Source organism: Theropithecus gelada, chromosome 20 (assembly GCF_003255815.1).
Source record: "Theropithecus gelada isolate Dixy chromosome 20, Tgel_1.0, whole genome shotgun sequence".
In the NCBI taxonomy this organism is placed as follows: Eukaryota; Metazoa; Chordata; class Mammalia; order Primates; family Cercopithecidae; genus Theropithecus; species Theropithecus gelada.
In genome coordinates, this window is record NC_037688.1 from 46,813,008 (window position 1) to 46,836,538 (window position 23,531).

Below are 23,531 nucleotides of genomic sequence, written 5' to 3' on the forward strand. Positions count from 1 at the left end.
GGGAGGGCGAACACTTTTTTTTTTTTTTTTTTTTTTGAGACGGAGTCTCGCTGTGCTCCCAGGCTGGAGTGCAGTGGCGTGATCTCGGCTCACTGCAAGCTCCGCCTCCTGGGTTCACGCCATTCTCCCGCCTCAGCCTCCCAAGTAGCTGGGACTACAGGCGCCCGCCACCACGCCCGGCTAGTTTTTTGTATTTTTAGTAGAGACGGGGTTTCACCGTGTTAGCCAGGATGGTCTCGATCTCCTGACCTCGTGATCCGCCCGTCTCGGCCTCCCAAAGTGCTGGGATTACAGGCTTGAGCCACCGCGCCCGGCCGAGGGCGAACACTTCTACCTCACCCCTGCACTAGTCCCGTGAGGCTGAACACCAAAAGCATTCAGAGGGCTTCTCCACCCCTAGTTTGAAGTCCCTGACCACCGAGGTGGGACGGTGGTCCCTAACAGGCTACACCCTAGCCCCAGAGGCCTCCCAGTCTGGAGATGGACTCCCTGTCCTCTCTCATCTTGGAACAGTGAGCGCCAGGGACAGTCCTGGCCTGAGCCTCCTGGGCAGCCTGGCCTCCTTCCAAGCAGGCCAAGTACACAGATGGTGCCTGCACCTGCACAGCCACCCACAGTCGAGAGGAGAGCAGAGGCACCGGGCCTGCTCCAACCAGAGAGGAACGGGCTTCCCAGCCCGGCTCTGGGCTGGTCAGCAACCCCCACTCCTCACCCTGCCTGCTCAAAAGGGTCCTTCTCCTTCCAGCCCCCTCCACCCTCCCTCCAGGACCTCCCTGACGTGCACGGGGTCTGTGCAGGTGTTGAGCCACACCCACGCCCTCCCAGGGGGCGGGGCCTCGAAGGGGAGAGCAGGTGCCACAGTCAACAGGAGGGCGGGCTTCTGGCCAGGTGGCAAGGAGGCGCCAGGAGGGGGCGGCGTTGATCTTGGGCGTTGAGGGATGAGAAGGAGCTCAGTAGGAAGGAAGGTGCTCCAGGCAGGGGGCCTCGGGGAACAAGGGGATGCTGGAGGAGGCGCGTGGACGGGAGGAATTGGGGGTGTCCTACGAGCTGCGCTGGTATCAGAGGCGTGTGAACCAAAGCCGCTCCATATTGAATAGAAGCTGGGTAAAATGAGGCTGCGAAGAGGTGCGTGGAGGGTGGGCCTAGTGTTCACTGGAATGCGGGGAGGCGCAGGAGACGCAGCCAGAGCGGCGAGGGGCCCAAGGAGGTGCTCAGGAGGCATCCCCCGCAGAGACCGCAGTGCAGACGCCCTGGAGCAGGGGCGAGCGGGGGCCCAAGGAGCAGGAAATGAAGAAGCAAGGAATCTCAGCTGGTGCCTGACCCAGCCCCACCCACCCTGCCTTCCCCACCCACCCTGCCTTCCCCACAGCCCGACGCAGCAAGCCGGGGCATCACCGACCCAGCCCCGGCCCTGGTCCTGCCCGCCAGAGCCCGGCACGCGCTGTCACTCAGCCCTCGGCCCCGCCCCGGCTCCGCCCCGCACGCTCACAAGGTGTCACTCAGCCCTCGGCCCCGCCCCACACGCCCCAGCCTCCTCTGGCTCCGCCCCACCAGCCACGTGCGGTCACCGCCCCGCAGGCGCACCTGCGCTGTCACTCAGCCCTCGGCCCCGGCCCCGCCCCTTCTGCCCCACTCGCACACGCGCTGTCATTCAGCCTTCGGCCCCGCCCTGGCCCACCAGAGGCTCCGCCCCACCCGCCTGCCCACATGCTGTCACTCAGCCTTAGCCTTGCCCAGGCCGGCCCTCGGCCCGTCAGAGGCCTCCTTCGTGCTGTCACTCAGCCCTCGCCCCGCCCCTCCCCGCCCCGCTCACACGTGCTGTCTCTGGCCGTGGCCCGCCCCGCGCACTTGCGCTGTCACTCAGCCGGGACTCGCTCCTTCGGGTCGCGGGTGCACTCCGGCCCCGCTCCCGCCTCGGCCCCGATGGACGCCGCTCTCCTCCTCGTCCTCGGGCTGCTGGCCCAGGTAAGGCATCCGCACCTGCGCGGGTCCCCGCTGCCTCCCCAGGCCCTGCGGGACAGTGTCTTCAACTGCAGCCGCACAGGTCTCCCCCAGAACCACTAGCCCTGGCCGCCTTTGGGGACCTGTGAGCTGAGTGGCCCCGGGTGGGTCCCTGGGGTGGGGGCGCCCTCCCGAGGTTGTGGGGAGTGAGTGCAACCAAACCCGCCACCTGGTGGACTCACCCCCAGGACTGCAGAGTCCTGCTGGGGTCAGGCAGGGACCATCCAGCAGGCCGTGCCCTGTCTTTGGAGGGACCCCTGCCGGGGTCGGGGGATTGCCAGTCTTGAGTGGAGCAGAGAGAGGCGGGAGCGACAGGAGCGCCCCTGTCTGGCGGCCCTGGCGGCCAGGTTTCCATAGGGACTCCCTGCGGCGGGCACATGATCCCTGGCTAGTCTTGGGTGGTGTCCAAACCCCCCACCCCAAGTTCCCGTCTAGCAGGGGTGGCTGCAGGCCCTGCCCCCAGGAACTCACACTCAGGGCTATTTCTCGATTGGAAGGGCCCAGCCTGAGCCAAGTCCCGACACACAGGACCTTGCCGAGTGGTGTGTGGCAGCCCTGGGTTCCTGGGCTTCACCTGGGCCCCTGCAGCAGCTGCCTGGGGTGATCAGGCCTGGGGGCCCGGCCCCCAGAGGTTGCTGGACTCTGCCTCTAAAAATCTTCTCTGGACTGCTGGCACTGTGGTCTCTCCAACATGGGAGAAAGCCAGCGTGGAAGGAAGCCCAGGCCTCGGCCCCCCACACCCGCCATGGGTCCTGCCTAGCTGGAGCCACGTCTCCTCACCCCCTAGGGGGGCCTGGACATGGAGGATGTGGCCTCAGTGGCTTCAGCCCCCAGGGACTGGGCTGGGGCACAGCTGGCTGTGGTTGGGACGTCACTGGGTACAAGAGGGCAGCCTCTTGCCAGTTTAAGAGAATGCACATAAAGGGCTTAGCGGCACTCACAACATTCGTGGCTCTTGCGGTCCCAGGGTGGTGAGGGAGTGCTGGACACAGTGAGTAAGGGAAGCCACTCCTTTCCCAGCCCCCACTGAAGGGGCTTCCTGAGTCCCCTCATTCCCACAGGCCTCCTGGCTCCAGCTGGCTCCAATTTCAGCCCCTGGCAGCTGACCAGGCGCCTGGCCAGCCAGACCCTCCAGCAGCTGTCCCTGAGGGGCACCACAGCTCCTGCCACCCCCCCACTCCCCCAACTGGAGACAGTGGCGGGGGGAGAGGGTGGTTCAGCATGCGTGCTCACCCTCAGGCTCACCACCCCTCAGCCCTCTGCCGGGGAGCGCAGCCTGGGGGGCTCCATGCCTCCAGGGCCCTTCTCCACCTGCCCTGGGGACAGCGTTTCTTCCCTGGCACCCCAACCCGGGGCATGGTGGTGGGGAGGCTGGCGCCTGTGGAAACATTCCTTGAGACCTCTTCCTTTGGATTTGGGAGTGTTTGCCTTTCAACAGGCCCTGGGGGGCTCTGTGGCAGGTGGGGAGGCAGGCAGGACCTCTCCCTCCCCAGAAGCCTCCCCTCTCACTATCCCTTCTTTTCTCCCCCAGGGCTGGGGGACGATAGCCCCCTCCGCCGACAGCTGGAGGCTGGAGGAGTTGGTGGAGGTGGGGGCCAGCTGGCAAGGGGTCTACAGCCAAAGCTCAAATTCACTCCACTATGAGGCAAAATATGTCCGTGTCAGGACCCTGCCTGCGCCTCCCCCACCGGCTCAGCTTTCAGGACTGTGTGCTCTCCTGGGCAGCCTAGGGGTCCCAGGCCGCCTCCTGGTGAGCCCCCAGGCAGGCAGCGTGGTCCCATCAGGGCCTTCTCCAAGTGAGGGGTTGCTCCCCTGCTCGGGCCACCTCTGATTTTTGAGCTCACTCAGCCCCACCTGGAGGGAGGTAGGGGGCAGACTGTGTCTTCAGAACTGGCCCGTCAAGCCTGCTGCACCCACACCATCCCTAGTTGCTGGTTCTACACCTGGGACCCCACCCCAGCTGGGAGGCAGCTGAGGTCTGGGGCAGCACTGCGGACTCACAGAGAGCCCCAGCCTGCTGGGAAGCGCCCCACTTCTGCATCTGGGTTTTGGGAGCCCCTTGGTCTCTGGGAGAGAGTCAGCAGCACCCTGCGGGCCAGGTGGAGGCTGTTAGCTCAGGTGACTGTGACCAAGGCCAAGAAGGGGAGTGGCTCCCAGACCACTGTTCTTCCCACAGCGGCAGGACAGCCCCAGACACCGTGCTTTGGAGGGGACAGCTGCCTCCACGCCTCTTCTTCCACATCCCTTCTCTGAAGCCTGCAGCAGCTAGAGAGGGTGGGGCCCAGAGAAGATGCTGCAGCTGCTCTGGGCCAGGCTGACAGCTGGGGCCATTCCTGGCATGCCTGGCCATCCAGGAACAGGGTGGCCCCAGATTCCAGCCTGGGGGAGGGGTTGAAGCCTGAGAAACTTGAGGGGCCTTCACACTCCCTTCCCAGGCAAACCCACCCACGTGCCCACCAAGGGTGTTCCTAGAATCTCACAGTGCCCTTCCTTGGAAAATCGGGTGAGCAGGAGTGTGAGGTCGGCCCCAGAACTTCTCCCCATTCCCACCTCGCAGTGGTGTCCGTAAACCCCATTCCCACCTCGCAGTGGTGTTTGTAAACTCTAGTGAGCGCTCAGTGCATGCGGGGGCCTTTCTCACGCAGCAGCCCCTTGGGGTTGAGTGTCGGGCGAGGAGCAGACCCCAAGAGAGGCGTGAAGTCCCAGGCGCTCGGCTCCAGCGCGGTGGCCCCAGACGTCTCAAGGGCTTCAAGATGTTTCCCTCCAGGTTCTTGGCTAAGGGCCCAGTCGAGGATGAGCTTGGGGGTGTCACTGGGGAACCACTGTGGGGAAGCAAGTCACTAATGTCCATTGGTCTTGCTTGGCTTGGGTGGGAGACAGAGAGAAGTGGACAGGTGTCCACAAATTCCGCCTCCCAGGGTGCTCGCGTCCCCTAGACCAGGTGCAGGGTTGTGGGCTGGCCGTGTTGATGTGGCTTTGTCTTGGGCACCGGATGTCCCGATCTCCCCAAGACAGCTCCCAGGCCCTCCCTCCCCTGGCCACGTCTTCTGGGACAGGGGTGGGGTGGGAAGACAAAGAGCCAGCTTTGAGAACTGGAGAGCCGGAAGTGGGCCGCGGCCTGCCTGCCCACCCACACCCACACCGGCTGTGATCTGGGCAAGTGGGCCCTGCCAAGGCACTGCGGCCACTGTGACCTGGTGAACTCAGGCTGTGGACAGGCCTGGGCCCAGGACTCCCAGCCTCTGCCTTGACCGCACCCGGCCCAGTGTGACTGGAAGGTCTCCAGTGGAGGCAGCTGGAGGGTGGGGGAACAGGGCCGGCCCAGGTTTGGTGGCAGCTGGGCAGGGAGCAGATGGAAACTTCTGCCCTGGTGGGGGTGGCCCCTTCCCCTCAGCCATGTGGGGTTCTTATAGCCTGGGGTCTCCCTGCCTCATGCCCAGGCCTAGCCCAAGGCAGGCATGGCTCTGTGGCTGGGTTTCCTTCAGAGCATGTGGTTCAGAGCCTGGCTTGGGTCTCAGACCCCATGTGGCTCCTGGCTCTGTGTGGCTTCGGGCAAACGCCTCAGGCTCTGCCCAGAGCTGGGAGATGAGGGGACCACCACAGGCTCCCGGGGGTTGGGAGGACCAAGGGAGAGGGGGAGAGGCAAGGCCCAGTGCAAAGCTGCACAGCCAGGGCCGGAAACAGACCCTGTGCCCACCGAGGCTGATAAAGGCCCCATGCTGGGCAGGCAGGTTTCCACTTGGCAGGACCTGCCCTGCCCTGGAAGTGGCTTGTGCTCTGTGGGCGCTGGCAGGCTCTGAGGCCAGGGCCGCCATCTGTCAGCTGGCAGAGAGCTTCCCCGGCAGGGTCCCCCGCCTGGGAGCCTGAGGAGCCCCCACCCGTCCTCTCCCTGCTTCCTGCCCAAGTGTTTGCTACTCTCTGGACTCCCAGGAGACCATGGAGGGGCCCAGGTCCTGCTGGCCGAGGGCCAAGAACCCCGTGGAAGTCGGCCTTGGTTTGGACGCTGCTGCCACTGCCTGTGGGGACCTCTGTGTACTGGGCCAGCCTTGGGGACAGGACACAGTCAGAGTGAGAGGCCCCAATGCCTCATCGCAGGGTGGGCAGATGGGCAGCCTGGGCCTTGCTCGTCCACACGGGGTAAGCTGCCAGTGGTGGAGGACAGAGGCCAAGCCTAATGGAGGTTCAGCCTAACAGGCTTCCTGGCCATGCCGACATCTCCTTCCCGGCCCCTGCCCACTCAGACGTACCAGCCCCTAGCCGCTGCCTCCTCTCAAGGCCACCTGCCCCCACGTCCCAGCCCCTGCCTAGACTGAAGTCTCGGCAAAGCCAGCAGGAGCGGGCGGCACTGGAGGGTGAGGCATTGGCGCGGGGCTGAGGAGAGTGGGCAGCCTCAGAGCCAGCAGTGGCGTGGTGGCCAGAGTAGCCGTGGAGGTCTGTGGTTCTGCGGGGGAGGGGTGGCCTGGCTTGCCCAGCTCTGACACCCCCAGTTCTCAGTGCTCCATTTCCAGGGGGGAGCTGGGTGAGGCCTCCCGTGCAGGGTCCCACTTACCAGGGCTGACTCAGCGCTCCCTCCACTTGCACAATGTGGGGAGCTGTTCTAGGTGTTGGCGTGGCATGACCAGCACACCCCTGTGGTAGGCACAGGACCTGGTGCCAGCTGGGGAGTCCCATGAGCCTCCCTAGACCCCAGCCCACCTGCTGTCCAGAGGAAGGAGCTCAGGAGCAGGCCGTGAAGACGGTGGTGTTGAGATGGGGGCCCTGTCTGAAAGGGGAGCTGAGGAGTTTGTGTGTGGTGGGTGGTGTTTGGGGCCTGCTCTGCCTCCAGACTCCCCATCGCCTACCCAGGACCCCCCGCACCTCCCAGCCATCCCCCTGCCCCCATGGCAACCCAGCAGCCTGAGGGCTTGTCCTGGATAGGGGTGCCCCAGAGAGCACAGCATGGGGCAGGGGGTCTCTGTACCCCTCCCCAGCCAGGTGGTGCAGGAGGCTGCCCTGTCTCTGCATTAGGGTCTGTGCCTTGGGGAGCTGCTGCCACCCCCACCACAACCCTGGCCACAGGGTCCTGGAAGCTTCCCACCCTGCCCACCCCAACTCAGCACCTTCCTCTGTAGCCTCCATTACTGGGACGATGCAGATGCCACGCCCTCGTTACACACTGTGAGCGGGGGGCTCAGGTCTCTCACCCACACAGCCCTGCAGTGGGGGGCTGGGAAAGTCGGGGGACCCTCGCCAAGGCTGATTGAGGCTGTGAGCACTGGGCATGTGGGGCTGGGTGCTGGCCACACATGGGCCTTAGCCGCAGCGAGACGAAAGGGGACGCAGCTCCTCGGTTTTGCACATTTCAAGGGCTCAGCAGCCCCCTGTGGCCTGTGGGTCTTGGATGATACAGATCTAGAACATTCTGGCAGCTAGGAGAGCACTGTTGGGTGGGAGGGGGCCTCCGGGGAGGAGGGTCACCCAAGAGAAGGGCCAGGAGCCTGGAGACCCCCAGGACTGGGGGGTGCACAGACAGCTCCTAGCCAGGCCCAAGGCACAGGGGATGGGGAGGGGGCAGCCCTGTTTCTTCCTCCCTCACGTCCCTCTCCCCGGCCTCTCCCCCAGCCCCGGCCCCTCCTGCCCTCACCGAGTCCAGGCGGACTCTGTGCCCCCACGAGCTGCACCAGGCATCAGCCTGACCCGGGAGCTCAGGGGTGACCCCCATGTCTGTGCCACGCCAAGTGGGGTCAGCCCAGAGCCACGTCCTGTCAGTTGTGGCAGCTTCTGCCAGGCTGTGCTTTAGGGTCGGGGTCTTTCAGGAAGAAGCCATGCAGCCCATCCAGCAACACTAACTCCCCAGGCTCAGGGGGTCCCAAGCACAGGTGTCCTGGGGGTCCCAGCACAGGCAGGACCCACCGTCTCTAAGCTTCCCTTTGACCAAGGTGGGGCCAGGCACCCTGGGAGGCCAGGGCTCAGGCCCAAGGCCCAGGCTAGGAGCTGGGTATGGTGACCGCATTTTTAAAACAGGAAAATTCAGGATGTGCTTTTGGGGTCACTACGAGTGCCCCTCCCCACCCGGCTCTTTGACTTGGGTCCCTTCTTAGGCCTCAGTTTCCCCATCTGAGGGGTGGGTGTGGGGCCATCTGTGGTCACAAAAGTTGCTGACCGTCAGGACCTCGGGAGAATTTGGGGGCAGCTGCCTCCACTTTGGGGTCTTGACTGGCCCAAGGGTCGTCCCAGCCCTGGAGTAGGGTGGGGTGCACGGCGTCTCCCTCTGCAGCCCCACGCTCTGCCCAGGCCTCATCCCTGAGCACTGGGGCTTCCTGTGTGCATTACAAACAGTGCACCCCAGCCCCTAATGTGGGAGAGGAGGAGATGGGCACACCAGGGTCCCAGCAGCTGAAGTATTGGGGTGAAGAGGTGAAGACTGCACCAAGGTACCCCATTCTGGGAGAAAGCAGCAAGGCTGGGGGTGGGGCTGCCCCCTGTCCCCAGCCATGTCCCTCTTAGCTGTGCAGCCACAACAAGCCCCACCGAGGCAGACCTGGCCCCGGCCCAGCCGGTCTCAGGAACCCACACCACCAGCGCTGACTGCCCAGCCCTGACCTGGTGGGTCCTGACAGACCAGCGTGGTCCAGATGGGGGCCACTGTACAAACTGGGGATACATTTCTAGCTGCTCTGGATGGACTGGAGCTGAACTCTCGCATCCTGGGAGTCCGTTCCTACAAAGTGCCTGGAGAGGTGGAGGGCGATGGGCACTTTCCCGCAGGCACCTCCCCTGCCACTCCCCGGGACCCTCCACAGCCAGCCCACCGTGCCCACGGGCACCGCCACTGGTTTCTTAGGGTCATTCGGAGTCAGGACCCCCACGCTCCCCCCAGCCCTGGCTGGCCCAGGGGCTTGCTGTGTGCACGGCTACCCTGGCACCTGGGGTGAGGCTGTGTTCCCACTGGGTGAATCTCAGGTGTCCCTCTCAGCCAGACGCCTAGAACCCTAGCGCTACCTCCCAGCGGCCACATGCACTCGCCAGGGGCTGCAGACAGCCTGGCTGCTGCGTGGGCCCCGTGGGAAACTCGGGGGCAGCTGGATCGGGGCTTTGAGGGCCAGTACTTGGGGTGTGGCCACCAAGGCCCCAGCTCAGCCTGATGGGGGTGGGGCCCACGTGCCTTTGCCGTCGTGTGACGCAGCCCTGTGTGTGGAAGCCGCAGTGCGCCAATGTGCACTGACTCGCCGGCCGAGGGAAGCTGCGCCCTGTGGCCTCCTCACCAGCCACAGCTCCCAGCTGCACACTGCTGCCCAGGGCTCCGGGAGACAGTGCTGTGGGACGAATCTGTCTTTGTTGCAGAGCCTCTGCCTGTCTTTGGGGGTTCCTGGACAGAGGAGGCCCACCACCCTGTACCCCTGGCGCCGGGCGCCTGCCCCAAGCCGCGTGCGGAGGGCCTGGGTCATCCCACCGATCAGTGTATCCGAGAACCACAAGCGTCTCCCCTACCCCCTGGTTCAGGTGAGCGGGTGGAGGGGGCGGGAGGGGAGGAAGGGGTGGGCTGGTCCCCAGTGGGCCTCCCTCATTCCCTAAAGGTCTCCTGGGAGCCAGCGGGGCCCCATTTCAGGGCAGAGCTGGGGCAGGACTCACCCACCTTGCCAGGGCTCTGGGCTTCCAACCTGGGTCTACAGCAGGGCTCAAACCCTCCCCTTTGCCCCAGGCCTCAGGGGAGTCCAGAGCTGCTCCCACGCCACGTGCACCTCTGGTGGACACATTCCACGTTAGGCTGCACGCTCGGGCGTGATTTTTGTCTGCGTGTTCGCCGACGCTGAGCAGATGGAGGTGAAGGTGAACTGCCTTGCGGGGTGTCAGCTTCACACACCCAAAATCACCCCAGAGACCAGGGCCCTGAGGACACCAGGGGCTGAGCCTGAAATGAGGCTGCAGGACGGGGCACCCTTGGGGCCACAAGCTGAGCTGTCCCCAGCCCAGCACAGCTCCTCACTGGGTACCAGGCTCCATCCTCCAGTCCTAGGAGGGTTCGGCCTGCCCTGCTGTCAGCCAGGGAGGGGCCTGAGGGGCTGCAGAGAGGGCAGAGGCCCCCGCCCGCAGCAGCTCTCCCCAGCCCCATTTCCTGCCCCACAGATCAAGTCAGACAAGCAGCAGCTGGGCAGCGTCATCTACAGCATCCAGGGACCCGGCGTGGACGAGGAGCCCCGGGGCGTCTTCTCTATCGACAAGTTCACGGGGAAGGTGTTCCTCAATGCCACGCTGGACCGTGAGAAGACCGACCGCTTCAGGGTACGGATCTGCATGGTCCGGCCTGTGCCCGTCAAGCAGGCCTGGTGGGAATCCAGTACTCCTCCTCCCCATCAGGCTTCTCCTCCAGCTCGGTGGGCTTCAGGCCAGACTGCTGGTCCTGCAAGATCCAGACACCCTTAAGTGAGGGGCCAGGTACAGGGGTCTGGGACCAAGGCCCTGCAGCCTGAGGAGGCAGCTGTTTAGGGTGATGTTCCCGTTTAACTGGAGGGCAGACAGAGGTCCCGTGGAGGAGCGGCGTGGTTCTGCCCGGGAGGAGCGCGCTGCAGCCACTGTAGCTTTGTGGCTCCACCACAGCCAGCTCCGCACTGGTCCTGGGAGCTCAGGAACGTCGTGAAGAATCTCTAAATAGTGTTTTTTGGGGTTTTTTTGTGAGTTGGAGCTTCACTCTGTCGCCCAGGCTGGAGTGCAGTGGCACAATCTCGACAGACTGCAATCTCTACCTCCCGGGTTTAAGCGATTGTCCTGCCTCAGCCTCCTGAGTATCTGGGATTACAGGCGCCCACCACCATGCCTAGTTAATTTTTGTATTTTTAGTAGAGACGGGGTTTCACCATGTTGGCCTCCCAAAGTGCTGGGATTACAGCCCTGAGTCACCGTGCCCGGCCTCCCAGAGTGCTGGGATCACAGGCGGGAGCCACCACGCCTGGCCCCAAAATAATGTTGATCCCAGTGGCCGCCACTGTTCTCGGGAGTGGGATTAGTCAGGGAAGAAACCACTGATGCCCCTGGGATTCTGAGGTCTGAGAGAAGGGGCAGTGAGTGCTGGGCGCGGTGGTTCATACCTGGAATCCCAGCACTTCGGGAGGCCGAGGCAGGAGGATTGCTTGAAGCCAATAGTTCGAGACCAGGCTGGGCATCAAAGTGAGGCCTTATCTCTACAAAAATTTTAAAAAACGGTAAAATTGCCAGCAGTGTTGCTGCATGCCTGTGGTCCCAGCTACTTGGAAGGCTGAGGTGCCAGGATCCCCCCGGAGATCAACGCTGCCTAAGTTGTGATTGCGCCGCTGTGCTCAGCCTAGGTGACAGAGGAAGACCCTCTCTCAAAAAACAAAAAAAGAAGAAGAAGAAGAAGAAGAAGAAGAAGAGGCCGGGTGCGGTGGCTCATGCCTGTAATCCCAGCACTTTGGGAGGCCGAGGCGGGTGGATCATGAGGTCAGGAGATCAAGACCCTCCTGGCTAACACGGTGAAACCCCATCTGTACTAAAAATACAAAAAATTAGCCAGGTGTGGTGGTGGGTGCCTGTAGTCCCAGCTACTCGGGAGGCTGAGGCAGGAGAATGGCGTGAGCCCGGTTGGCAGAGTTTGCAGTGAGCCGAAATTGCGCCACTGCACTCCAGCCTGGGTGACAGAGCGAGACTCCGTTTCAAAAAAAAAAAAAGAAAGAAAAAGAAAAGAGGATCGGGCGCGGTGGCTCATGCCCATAATCCCAGCAGTTTGGGAGGCTGAGGCAGGCAGATCTCAAGGTCAATAGATCAAGACCATCTTGGCTAACATGGTGAAACCCTGTCTCTACTAAAAAGTACGAAAGTTAGCTGGGCATTCTGGCATGCACCTGTAATCCCAGCTACTCAGGAGGCTGAGACAGGAGAGTCACTTGAACTCGGGAGGCAGAGGTTGAAGTTAGCTGAGATCTTGCCACTGCACTCCAGCCTGGTGGCAGAGAGAGACTCTGTCTCAAAAAAGAAAAAAGAAGAAGAAGACAGGGCAGTGGGAGCAAGAGGAGGGAGCCCTGGAGCCCAGAACCCCATCTATACTCCCTGCAGGCACCTGCCCAGCCCCAGCCTGCCCTCCCCCAGCCTGCCCAGCCCCAGCCTGCCCTCCCCCAGCCTGCCCTCCCCCAGCCTGCCCAGCCCCAGCCTGCCGTCCCCCAGCCTGCCCTCCCCCAGCCTGCCGTCCCCCAGCCTGCCCAGCCCCAGCCTGCCCTCCCCCAGCCTGCCCAGCCCCAGCCTGCCCTCCCCCAGCCTGCCCAGCCCCAGCCTGCCGTCCCCCAGCCTGCCCAGCCCCAGCCTGCCCTCCCCCAGCCTGCCCTCCCCCAGCCTGCCCTCCCACAGTCTGCCCTCTCCAAAATGTCATTTTGGGCTGGGCGCAGAGTCTCATGCTTGTAATCCTGGCACTTTGGGAGGCCGAGGCGGGGGGATCACCTGAGGTCAGGAGTTCAAGACCAGCCTGGCCAACATGGCAAAACTCTGTCTTTACTAAAAATACAAAAAATTAGTCAGGTGTGGCACACACCTGTAATCCCAACTACTTGGGAGGCTGAGGCAGGAGAATCACTTGAACCCAGGAAGTGGAGGTTGCAGTGAGCCGAGATCACACCACTGTACTCCAGCCTGGGCAACAGAGCGAGACGCCATCTCAAAAAGAAAAAAAAAAAAAGTCCAGGCATGGTGGTGGCTCACGCCTGTAATCCCAGCACTCTGGGAGGCTGAGGCGAGCGGATCACGAGGTCAGGAGATCAAGACCATCCTGGCTAACACGGTGAAACCCCGTCTCTACTAAAAATACAAAAAATTAACCGGGCATGGTGGCGGCGCCTGTAGTCCCAGCTACTCGGGAGGCTGAGGCAGGAGAATGACATGAACCCAGGAGGTGGAGCTTGCAGTGAGCCAAGATCGCACCACCGCACTGCAGCCTGGGTGACAGAGCAAGACTCTGTCTAAAAAAAAAAAAAAAAGAAAAAGTAATTTCGTACCTGATGTGGGGAAAGGATGCTTCCTGCCTTTGCCTTTGCAGGAAGCAAAATTTCCTTTTATTTGCCCCAAATCTTCCTTTAGACTTCGAGAACCAGTCCTTTGATCCCTTACATCAAATGTTATTAGAGAGTATTTTTCACTTGGAAACTGTAATTGTGCCCATTCTCCAAAAGGATGGGAGGCCTTTAAAATGTCATGTGCACAGGGGAATTAAACTTCAGGAGGAGGCTGGGCGCGGTGGCTCACGCCTGTAATCCCAGCACTTTGGGAGACCGAGGTGTATCACCTGAGGTCAGGAGTTCGAGACCAGCCTGGCTAACATGATGAAACCTCATTTCTACTAAAAATACAAACAATTAGCTGGGCATGGTGGAGTGTGCCTGTAGTCCCAGCTACTCGGGAGGCTGAGGCAGGAGAATCGCTTGAACCCGGCAGGCGGAGGTTGCAGTGAGCTGAGACCACGCCATTGCACTCCAGCCTGGGCAATAAGAGCGAAACTCCATCTAAAAATAAAACAACAACAACAACAACAACCACAATAAAACTTCAGGAGGAACCAAGACCGTAGAGAGAAAGGGAGAGAGATTAGGAACCCTTTGAGAGCCTTACTTTAGTCACACATGAAGCAGCTGTGAGCTTCCTGGCAGCCAAGGCAAGCAGGGAAAATGGCACCTGCTCTGTCTGCTAAGGGAAGGTGGCTCCCGTTCAGGGACATTCTCAGCCACTGTGACAGATACGCCACCCTGTGCTGTTTCTCTCCTGTTTAAGCTGGTGTTTCTAGCTGGAGACAAAGTCTGAACATGCTGTCTCTTTCGCATGGCCCCTAATGGGAGCCACAGAAATTTGGGGCCCACAGAGCCAGCCCTTGCTCTGTGTTTGAACAGCTAAGAGCGTTTGCCCTGGACCTGGGAGGATCCACCCTGGAGGACCCCACGGACCTAGAGATTGTAGTTGTGGATCAGAACGACAACCGGCCAGCGTTCCTGCAGGAGGCGTTCACCGGCCGCGTGCTGGAGGGCGCAGCCCCAGGTGAGACAGGACGGCGGCCCCGGGCCGGGAGGGGCTGCAGGGAAGGGCTCTGCGAAGCCAGAAATCCAGGATGTCCCTCAAGCAAGAATTCCAGAGGCCCCTTGTAGAGTCTAAAAATAAGTAAACAGGTCTCCGAGGAATGTCCGTTTCCACAGGTCAACTCAAGCCACTTCCTATTTCAATATAAACTTCAGACCCAAAAATCTGCCTGGGAGTGGAGGGTTTTCAGGGGTCCTGTTCTCCCCAAAAGCAAATGACTTCTCCCTCCTGCTGAAGGGGCATCTGGAGCCAAGCACACCCCATCCTCACCCTGCACTCACGCAGGGTCCGAAGCACCCACAGGCATCCCTTGGTTGTGATTCACCCCAAACCCGGGTTGGCCTGCAAGCCCCAGTCACGGGCTGGTTCCCACCTCCCTGGGGGCCCGTGGTAAAGACCTGGCGGAAGGACACAGGCCCCCTCGTGTCTGGGGCTACCAGGGACTGTGGCCAGGCCTGGCCCAGGCTCAGGCTTGGAGGCTCATATCCTGCCTCAGTTTCCTTCCTGTGTCTGTGGCACGGCCTCCGCGCCTCGTTCTGTCCCAGGTGACAGACAGCACGTCCTGGCTCCAGCTGTCCCGGGGGGGAGGTCACAGCCGGCCAGGAGCTGCTCCCCAGTGTGGCCCGAAGCCTGTGCTTCCCACCCCACCTCGGTGGCTCAGTCCCCCTGAGCTGCCAGAGGAGTCAGATCTAAATCTCAGGAGAGGGAAATGAGGGGGAGGTGAAGCATAGCCCTACCACATGTGGCTTCCTCTAGCAGCACCTTCCCGAGTGCTGCTTCCCACAGCAGGTGGGGCTGGGGCTCTGGCCTACACAGACGCGGTGTGCGTCCTCCACTCAACTGCCGTGTGTCCTCTGTTTTATCCTGCCCGTGCATCCTCTGTTCAGCCTGCCCATGAGTCCTCTGTTACCCTGGATGCCAGCAGCTCCTGGAGGCCCCCCGCTAGCTAGCCCAGTCTGACCCAGTGCCCTCAGCCCCTGCACCGGGCAGGCACAGGAGCCAGCACCTGTCCCAGTGCTGCGACCCCATAAACAGTACAAGCCGGGCAAAAGGCTTCCACCACATCGGTGGCCTGGACACGGCGTGGTGAACTTCAGGGGCAGCGGGAAGCATCTGGACTTGGGGGTTGCCGCGTGTAGGCCGCCTTGGTGACGCGAACAGCAGCATGGACTGACTGCCCCATCTGGGGTCAAGCCGTGCTGGAACCAGGGAGCCTGTGCACACGAGGTGCCCCCGTGCCCCTCACGATGCCCCCAGCCCATCGGCCCTGTGGACGCTGACCCTCATGCCTCCCTGTGCTTCCCAGGCACCTATGTGACCAGGGCAGAGGCCACAGATGCCGACGACCCCGAGACGGACAACGCAGCACTGCGGTTCTCCATCCTGCAGCAGGGCGGCCCCGAGCTCTTCAGCATCGACGAGCTCACAGGCGAGATCCGCACCGTGCAAGTGGGGCTGGACCGTGAGGTGAGGTGGCACCCTGGCAGCTCCACCCTGCACAGCCAGAGCAGCCCATCTCCTGTGGGTCCCTCTGCCCCCAGCCTGCCCACCCCAGACACTTCTGTCCCTACCGTCGCTGCAGAGCTGGCAGTGGCCCTGGCTCCCGAGGAGATGGCGTGGGGTGAACCCACTGATGCACAGACAGGAGCCGCACTGGCCCAGGCGGGAGGGATCTGGTCCACGTAGAGCGTGAGGGGCCCGGCACAGGGCAGGGCTCCCCAAGCAGCCCCTTCCCTCTCAGCCTCATGGCAACGGCTCCCCGCTAGTAAATAACTAGCTCCTTCTGTCAGGGCCCCCGCTGCCCCTTGCTTTCGGACTTCTGTGCTCCCCAAAGACCCCCCTTGAGTCAGCCCCGCTGGGAAGCCCTCCTGGTTACACTGTGTTATGTGGTCTTTGTCCATTTCTGTCCCTGCCACTAACCACGGCTCTCCAGGGCAGGGTCCCAAGCTCACTGGTATGCTAGGCACTGAACACACAGTAGGTGCTCTGTAAACGCTTGCCCAGCGCACAGTAGGTGCTCTGTAAATGCTTACCCAGCGCACAGTAGGTGCTCTGTAAATGCTTATCCAGCGCCATAGGCTGGGGCAGCACCACAGCCGCATGCACTTAGGATCAGGGCAGGATTCTCAGGGCCATTTGGGGTCTTCAACACCCACTGGGCGCTCCCGTAGGAACTGAGCTGGCCAGGTGGCCTGGCTCCCGCCCCTGACCAGTCCCTATGTGGCCCACCTGGGCCCTCATCTTCTGACCCTGTGCCCCACATCCCCAGGTGGTCGCGGTGTACAATCTGACCCTGCAGGTGGCAGACATGTCCGGAGACGGCCTCACAGCCACTGCCTCAGCCATCATCACCCTTGATGACATCAATGACAATGCCCCCGAGTTCACCAGGGACGAGGTGCTGCTGCTGTCCCTCCCTCAAAAGTAGCCCCTGCTTAGAGCTGCCTTCCCTTCTTGGGCTCCTGCAGAAGGCAGGGGGCTTCATGATGGGCCCGGGGGTGGTGCGTGGCAGCATGTGAATGGAGTCAGAGCTGGGAGAGAGGCCCTTGGGGAGAAGCAGCCCGTAGGGCCCTCTGGGACCATCTAGCATCGGGGAGCAAGTCTCCCTCCGGCCCTTGCTGTATGGGAAGGGAGCATGAAGCTGAGCCCACAGAGGAGGACCATGGAGGCCCCTGGGGGGCAGTGACTCACACAGACAGACCTGAGGACACCCAGTGGGTGGGGAGCAGCTTTGGCAGGAGCAAGGGAAGGCGTTCCTGCTGGGAGGCAGGAGGGAGGGTGGGAGGGGTGGGTGAGCTGAGGGCCCTGAGGGCCCCACCCATGCTTTCCCCCCAGCCCTGCTGGTAACTGGGGCTGGGATCCCCCCCACCACCAGTTCTTCTTGGAGGCCACAGAGGCCATCAGCGGAGTGGATGTGGGACGCCTGGAGGTGGAGGACAGGGACCTGCCAGGCTCCCCCAACTGGGTGGCCAGGTTTACCATCCTGGAAGGCGACCCCGATGGGCAGTTCACCATCCGCACGGACCCCAAGACCAATGAGGGTGTTCTGTCCATTGTGAAGGTGAGCGGCCCCCAGCTGGCACACACAGATGCTCCCACTGGGGTCCGAGCCCCTTCCCGGCAGGGTCACATTCCCTGGGCAGCTGGGGCCTTGTGTTCATCCTTGGGTGAGAGAGAGTGGGGGAGGGCAGCCGGGTGCGGTGGCTTAGGCCTGTAATCCCAGCACTTTGGGAGGCCAAGGCGGTGGATCACGATGTCAGGAGATCAAGACCATCCTGGCTAACATGGTGAAACCCCGTCTGTACTAAAAATACAAAAATTAGCCGGGCGTGGTGGTGGGCACCTGTAGTCCCAGCTACTCAGGAGGCTGAGGCAGGAGAATGGTGTGAACCCAGGAGGTGGAGCTTGCAGACAGCTGAGATAGCACCACTGCACTCCAGCCTGGGTGACAGAGCGGGACTCTGTCTCAAAAAAAAAAAAAAAAAAAAAAAGTGTGGGAGGGCATGGGGCCCCCCAGCCTGAGGACTGGGTCCCACGCCATGCTACCCATGGGGCTTGAGGGCCAGAGGCAGGGGACGCCCTACACCGGTCTGTTCTGTCCGGCCTTCCTCCCTTTCCTATGAAATCCATGTACAAAAACATAGCTGCACACCTGTGTCAGTCTTGGTTCTACCAGAGAAACAGAGGCCATAGGAGACACATGCACAGATATGTATGCACGTGTAGATGTGGATATATTTAGATACTGACACAGCAAGAGATGGACTGCAAGAAACGGGCTCATGAGATGCTGAGGTCTGGCTGGGCAGGTCTAAGGTGCAGACCACAGGCCGGAGCTGATGCAGCAGTTTCCAGGCAGAGAAAATGCAGTTTTGCTCTCAAAGCCTTCACCTGAGTGGATAAAGCCAAACCACGTCACCCAGGATGATCTCCTTTATTTATGTAGTTTTTTTTTTTTTTTTTTTTTTTGAGACGGAGTCTCGCTCTGTCGCCCAGGCTGGAGTGCAGTGGCCGGATCTCGGCTCACTGCAAGCTCCGCCTCCCAGGTTCACGCCATTCTCCTGCCTCAGCCTCCCGAGTAGCTGGGACTACAGGCGCCCGCCACCTCGCCCGGCTAGTTTTTTGTATTTTTAGTAGAGACGGGGTTTCACCGTGGTCTCGATCTCCTGACCTTGTGAACCGCCCGCCTCGGCCTCCCAAAGTGCTGGGATTACAGGCGTGAGCCACCATGCCTGGCCTAATCTCCTTTATTTAAAATCAAGTGACTGCAGGGGCTGGCGACATCCCCCCCACGACCCTCGCTGAAACCCCTGCAGAGCGTGTACTTGGACCTTGGGCTTCTCCCCAACCACCACCACACACAACCAGGATTTTAATAATATTATTTGTGCCTTCTCGTCCTGCATAATTTGTTTTTTCAAGGTTAAAAAAGGGCAGAAGGAAAGTACAGGCACTCTGGACAGACCCAAGGAGTGGCTCCCCCATGGCACCCACCCTCGGGTGCCCACACTTGCATTGGGAGAGTGACGGGCTGTGCTTCCTTCCCTCAGGCCTTGGACTATGAGAGCTGTGAACACTACGAGCTCAAAGTGTTGGTGCAGAATGAGGCCCCGCTGCAGGCAGCTGCCCCCAGGGCCGAGCGGAGCCAGGCCAAGGTCCGCGTGCATGTGCAGGACACCAACGAGCCCCCCGTGTTCCAGGAGAACCCACTTCGGACCAGCCTAGCAGAGGGGGCACCCCCAGGCACTCTGGTGGCCATCTTCTCTGCCTGGGACCCTGACACAGAGCAGCTGCAGAGGCTCAGGTGGGGATCCTGAGGCACTGGTGGAGGCAGAGGAGGCTAACGGCCCCATTCCTGCTTCGGGTGCCCCTGACCCCTGGGCTCTGAGGGTCAGAGGGCGTAGCGGCCATTTGCTGGTGTGGGTTCCTGAAGGTCTGGAGGGTCTCGAGTCCCAAGCATCCCCGTGTGTGCATGTTGGGGTGACCTCACCCCCTAGGGCAGGCCCGGCTCTAGCCTGTGCATGCCACAGTCTGTCCCTGCCAGCCGTGTCCATCCCCGGAGGCCCCTGCTCCCAAGAGACTGGCCGTTCACATCTCATTTCACCCCAAGCCTGGCCCTGTGAATCCCTGTCTGTGTCCGCGGTGCCCAGGAAGGGCGAGCACCGACTGGGGCTTAACTAGGTTGCCACACTCTGTCTCAGGGCCCTGGACAGCTTGCCTGCCCTCCCTGAGCCTCAGTTTCCTTACCTCACAGGAGGTGCCAGTGACTGCAGCTCCCATCATATGCACATGGGTTGTGTGTACATGTGTGTGTGCATACGTGTGTGTACATGTGTGTGTGCATACGTGTGTATAGGTGTGGGGGGAGGGTTGTGCAAGGTGTGAGAGTGTCTATGGGTATATATGTGCATGTGTGTGTGCTGTGCATACGCATGTATGTGTATGTGGTATATACATGTGTGTGCATGCGTGTGCATGGAAGGGTGTGTGTGTACACGTGTAGTGTGTGCATGTGCGCATGCATGTGGTAGGTGTGTGTGTGCCTGTGTGTGTGTACAGTGCATGTCATGCACCCATACCTGACCACACCTGTGGGGCCCTGGGATAAACTCAGATCCCACTCTTCCCCTCCCCTGTATCAGCTACTCCAAGGACTACGACCCGGAAGACTGGTTGCAAGTGGACGCAGCCACTGGCCGGATCCAGACCCAGCGGGTGCTAAGCCCGGTGTCCCCCTTCCTCAAGGGCGGCTGGTACAGAGCCATTGTCCTGGCCCAGGATGACGGTGAGCGGTGCAGCTGGCTTGGGGCTCCCTGACCCGGCCTTGTCCCGGCTGAGCACCCCTGCCGGTGTCCAAGGGCTCTGCCCATTGCTGCCCGGGGGTTCAGAGCTGCGCACCCCTCTGAGCCGACTGGTGGGGCGGGCTGGGGTGTTGGGGTGGGGTCACCGAGCCACAGCCTTCTCGCCTGCAGCCCCCCAGCCCCGCACCGCCACCGGCACCCTGTCCATTGAGATCCTGGAGGTGAACGACCACGCACCCGTACTGGCCCTGCCGCCGCCAGGCAGCCTGTGCAGCGAACCGCACCAGGGTCCCGGCCTCCTCCTGGGCGCCACGGATGAGGACCTGCCCCCCCACGGGGCCCCCTTCCACTTCCAGCTGAGCCCCAGGCTCCCAGAGCTCGGCCGAAACTGGAGCCTCAGCCAGGTCAACGGTGCGCTCTCCCCCACCGCCGCGCCCCCCCCACCGCCGCGCCCCCCCCACCGCCGCGCCCCCCCACCGCCGCGCTCCCCCCACCGCCGCGCTTCCCGGATCCCACACTCCGGCCTGGGACCAGGGGCAGGAGGCCGAGGGGCGTGCAACCCCGTGGTCCTGCAACAGGGTCCCCCCCGCACCCGCTGCATCCTCGTGCGGGGCAGGGTTACTTATCGCGCCCAGGGAAAGAGGAGGGTGGGGGGAACCCAGGCCCAGGATCTCGGGATTCCCCACCCTGTCTCTGCGCGAGGAGGACAGGCGAGGTAGGGGCGGCCTCGGGGGGGGGCCCTCGCTCACCACGGGCGCCCTCCGCAGTGAGCCATGCGCGCCTGCGGCCGCGAAACCAGGTCCCCGAAGGCCTGCACCGCCTCAGCCTGCTGCTCCGGGACTCGGGGCAGCCGCCCCAGCAGCGCGAGCAGCCGCTGAACGTGACCGTGTGCCGCTGCGGCCAGGACGGCGTCTGCCTGCCGGGGGCCGCCGCGCTGCTGGCGGGTGGCACAGGCCTCAGCCTGGGCGCACTGGTCATCGTGCTGGCCAGCGCCCTCCTGCTGCTGGGTGAGTGAGCGCCCACCTCCACCTGGACCCTCAGACCCTCAGACCCTCGGACCCTCCTCCCCAGGCCGCCCGCTGCTAACCAGCCACGCCCCTTCCTCCCCAGTTCGGGCTCCTGCTCCCTAACCCCGCCCCCCTCAGTACAAGACACGCCCCTTCCTCCCCGGCCCCGCCTCCTCCCCGGCCCCACCCTCATCACCAGCCACGCCCCTTCCACTCAACCCCGCCCAGTCTTTGCCAGCCACGCCCCATCCCCCAAGCCAGCCCCTCCTTACCAGCCACGCCCCCTCCTCCCCAACCCGGCTCCTCCATGCCAGACACGCCCTTTCCCAAGCTCCGCCCCCTCAACCCCTTCCCTGGTTACCAGCCATGCCCCCTTTTGCCCCGCCCCGCCCCTCTTCCCACCTCCCTCGCAGCCCGGCCCCTGAAGTCGCGTCCTGTTCCTGGCCCCAGCCTGCGTCCCCTCATTCCCCAGTGCTAGTCCTGCTCGTGGCACTCCGGGCACGGTTCCGGCAGCAGTCGCGGGGCAAGGGGCTGCTGCACGGCCCCCAGGACGACCTTCGAGACAATGTCCTCAACTACGATGAGCAGGGAGGCGGGGAGGAGGACCAGGTGAGGGGGCAGGCGTGGGTGGGGAGGGGTCCCCAAGGAACCCAGGTCGCGGGCCTTCATACAACAAGCTGGCCAGGAGCCTCTACCTGAGACCTCCACCAGGGCCACCCGAGGGATGCCTGGCTCTGTTCCACGTCCTCGCCCACAGGACGCCTACGACATCAGCCAGCTGCGTCACCCGACAGCGCTGAGCCTGCCTCTGGGGCCGCCGCCACTTCGCAGAGATGCCCCACAGAGCCGCCTGCACCCCCAGCCACCCCGAGCGCTGCCCACCAGCCCCCTGGACATCGCCGACTTCATCAGTGATGTAGGTGCTCCTGGGGGACACCCCAGTCACACTGGCACGCACAGGTGCACACACATATGCACATTTACACACCTGCACATGCATGCACTTATGTACCACCCAAGGACACCGCAGAGCAAGATGATGTGCGAGCGGGAGTGTGGAAGCCCCACTGCCACTGTCCGAACTGGGCCCTCAGCTTCCACCCACCATGCAGGTCTTTGCATGGATGGAGTGGCGGTGGCCACAGACCCATCCACTGCCCTGTGTCCACCGTGGAGCGGGTGGGGGAGCCCCGGGAGCACCCCTTGGGCTTTGGTGGCTCTCAGCGGAATCAAGGCCTCCCTAGGAGCCCCTCTGGACGCAGTGTTAATGATTCCCTGCGGTCCACAGGGTGAACATGAACATGGGAAATCTGGGGTGGGGGGTTGACTCGGAGAAAGCCCTCAGCGAAGGTGTACACCCCCAGTTAGGAGCGTGCGTGTCCCCATGAGCTAAGAGGACAGACGTGCAGACAGAGCCTCCAAAAGGCAGGCGGGCCGTCCTGCGGATGGAGGTGTCCGGGAGGTTCAGGTTCTGCCTTGAGTGGACAGGGGCCGCCGGGATGAGGAGACCAGGGTGATGGGGAGCAACCCCTTCCCACCTTGCTGGGGCAGGGCAGAGCCCTGGGGGACGGGCTGGCCGCTGGCCTAATCCTGAGGAAGGGGCAGTCCACCGCCCCCTCTTCATGGTCCTGCTGCTGTGCCCTCAGGACGCTTTGCCCTCAGGTCTGCTGTGCCCCTCAGACCTCACCCCAGACATAGGCAGCTTCCCGTTCCTGAGCCTCTGCCTTGAGCTGACTTTGCCCTGGGCTGTGGCCATGGCGGTGGGGCACCTGCTGGCCCCTCCGTGCATCCTGAGCTCTCCTGGCCTCTTTGCAGGGTTTGGAGGCTGCAGATAGTGACCCCAGTGTGCCGCCTTACGACACAGCCCTCATCTATGACTACGAGGGTGATGGCTCGGTGGCGGGGACCCTGAGCTCCATCTTGTCCAGCCAGGGCGATGAGGACCAAGACTACGACTACCTCAGGGACTGGGGGCCCCGCTTCGCCCGGCTGGCAGACATGTACGGGAACCCATGAGGGTCGGAGCAAGGGGCCAGATGGGACCACGGGGCCAGGGAGGGTCTTTCTCCCAGGGCACCTCTACCCAGACACAGAGGCCGGACAGCCTGACCCTGGGGCACAACTGGACACGCCACTCCCCGGCCGCGTGGCAGCGATGGCCCCTGCAGAGGCAGCCTGAGGTCACCGGGCCTGACTCCCACGGGCCTGGGGCAGCCTCCTTCCTGCAGGCGAGGGCCCAAGTCTGGGGGCAGAACCTGAGTGTGGATGGGGCAGCCAGGAAGAGGACCCTTCCTGCCAGGGTGGGAAGAGTTTGTCTCCTTCAGCCCCATGGGGGTCACCCCCCTAGTCCCACCTTTGCCTCCTACCAGTGGATCTCATCTTTGTACGAAAGACAGAAACCTCCTGGGTAAATCTGAATGAAAACCATGCTAGTCTCTCTCATGCGGGGCGGGCGCCCAGTGCCACACTGACCATGAAGGGGATGGGGCCAGTGAGGCCTGGCCTGGCAGGGACCTGAGAGCTGGGCCCCCATCCCACCCTGCTTGGCTGGGGCAGGGGGCGACCGGGGGCTGCCACTACCTGGACAGGGGCTATGGAGCAGCTGCTGACACCCTGGCTCCTCACTAGTGAGCCCAGAGGTGGGGAGCAGGCACAGGTGAGGCCCCTCCAGGCCCCA

General features: G+C 62.8%; 1 protein-coding gene across 1 annotated transcript; it reads left to right on the top strand.

The window, feature by feature from the left end:
* Positions 1-1,864: 1,864 nt before the first annotated feature.
* CDH15 (cadherin 15) lies at positions 1,865-23,299 on the top strand. The gene is made up of 14 exons (XM_025370901.1): positions 1,865-1,965; positions 9,325-9,483; positions 10,108-10,263; positions 13,863-14,007; positions 15,353-15,513; positions 16,316-16,444; positions 16,922-17,107; positions 18,597-18,850; positions 19,689-19,831; positions 20,019-20,258; positions 20,615-20,854; positions 21,327-21,463; positions 21,612-21,770; positions 22,670-23,299. Exons 1-14 carry the CDS (start codon positions 1,924-1,926, stop codon positions 22,868-22,870), a joined length of 2,352 nt encoding a protein of 783 aa, XP_025226686.1. The 5' UTR covers positions 1,865-1,923; the 3' UTR covers positions 22,871-23,299.
* Positions 23,300-23,531: the final 232 nt, after the last annotated feature.

Excerpts from the sequence above, each read along its gene's own strand:
- CDH15 (XM_025370901.1), top strand. The coding sequence starts at position 1,924 with ATGGACGCCGCTCTCCTCCTCGTCCTCGGGCTGCTGGCCCAG. Across the intron at positions 1,966-9,324 it reads TCCTCGGGCTGCTGGCCCAG|AGCCTCTGCCTGTCTTTGGG; the intron begins GTAAGGCATCCG and ends TCTTTGTTGCAG. Across the intron at positions 21,771-22,669 it reads TCGCCGACTTCATCAGTGAT|GGTTTGGAGGCTGCAGATAG; the intron begins GTAGGTGCTCCT and ends GCCTCTTTGCAG.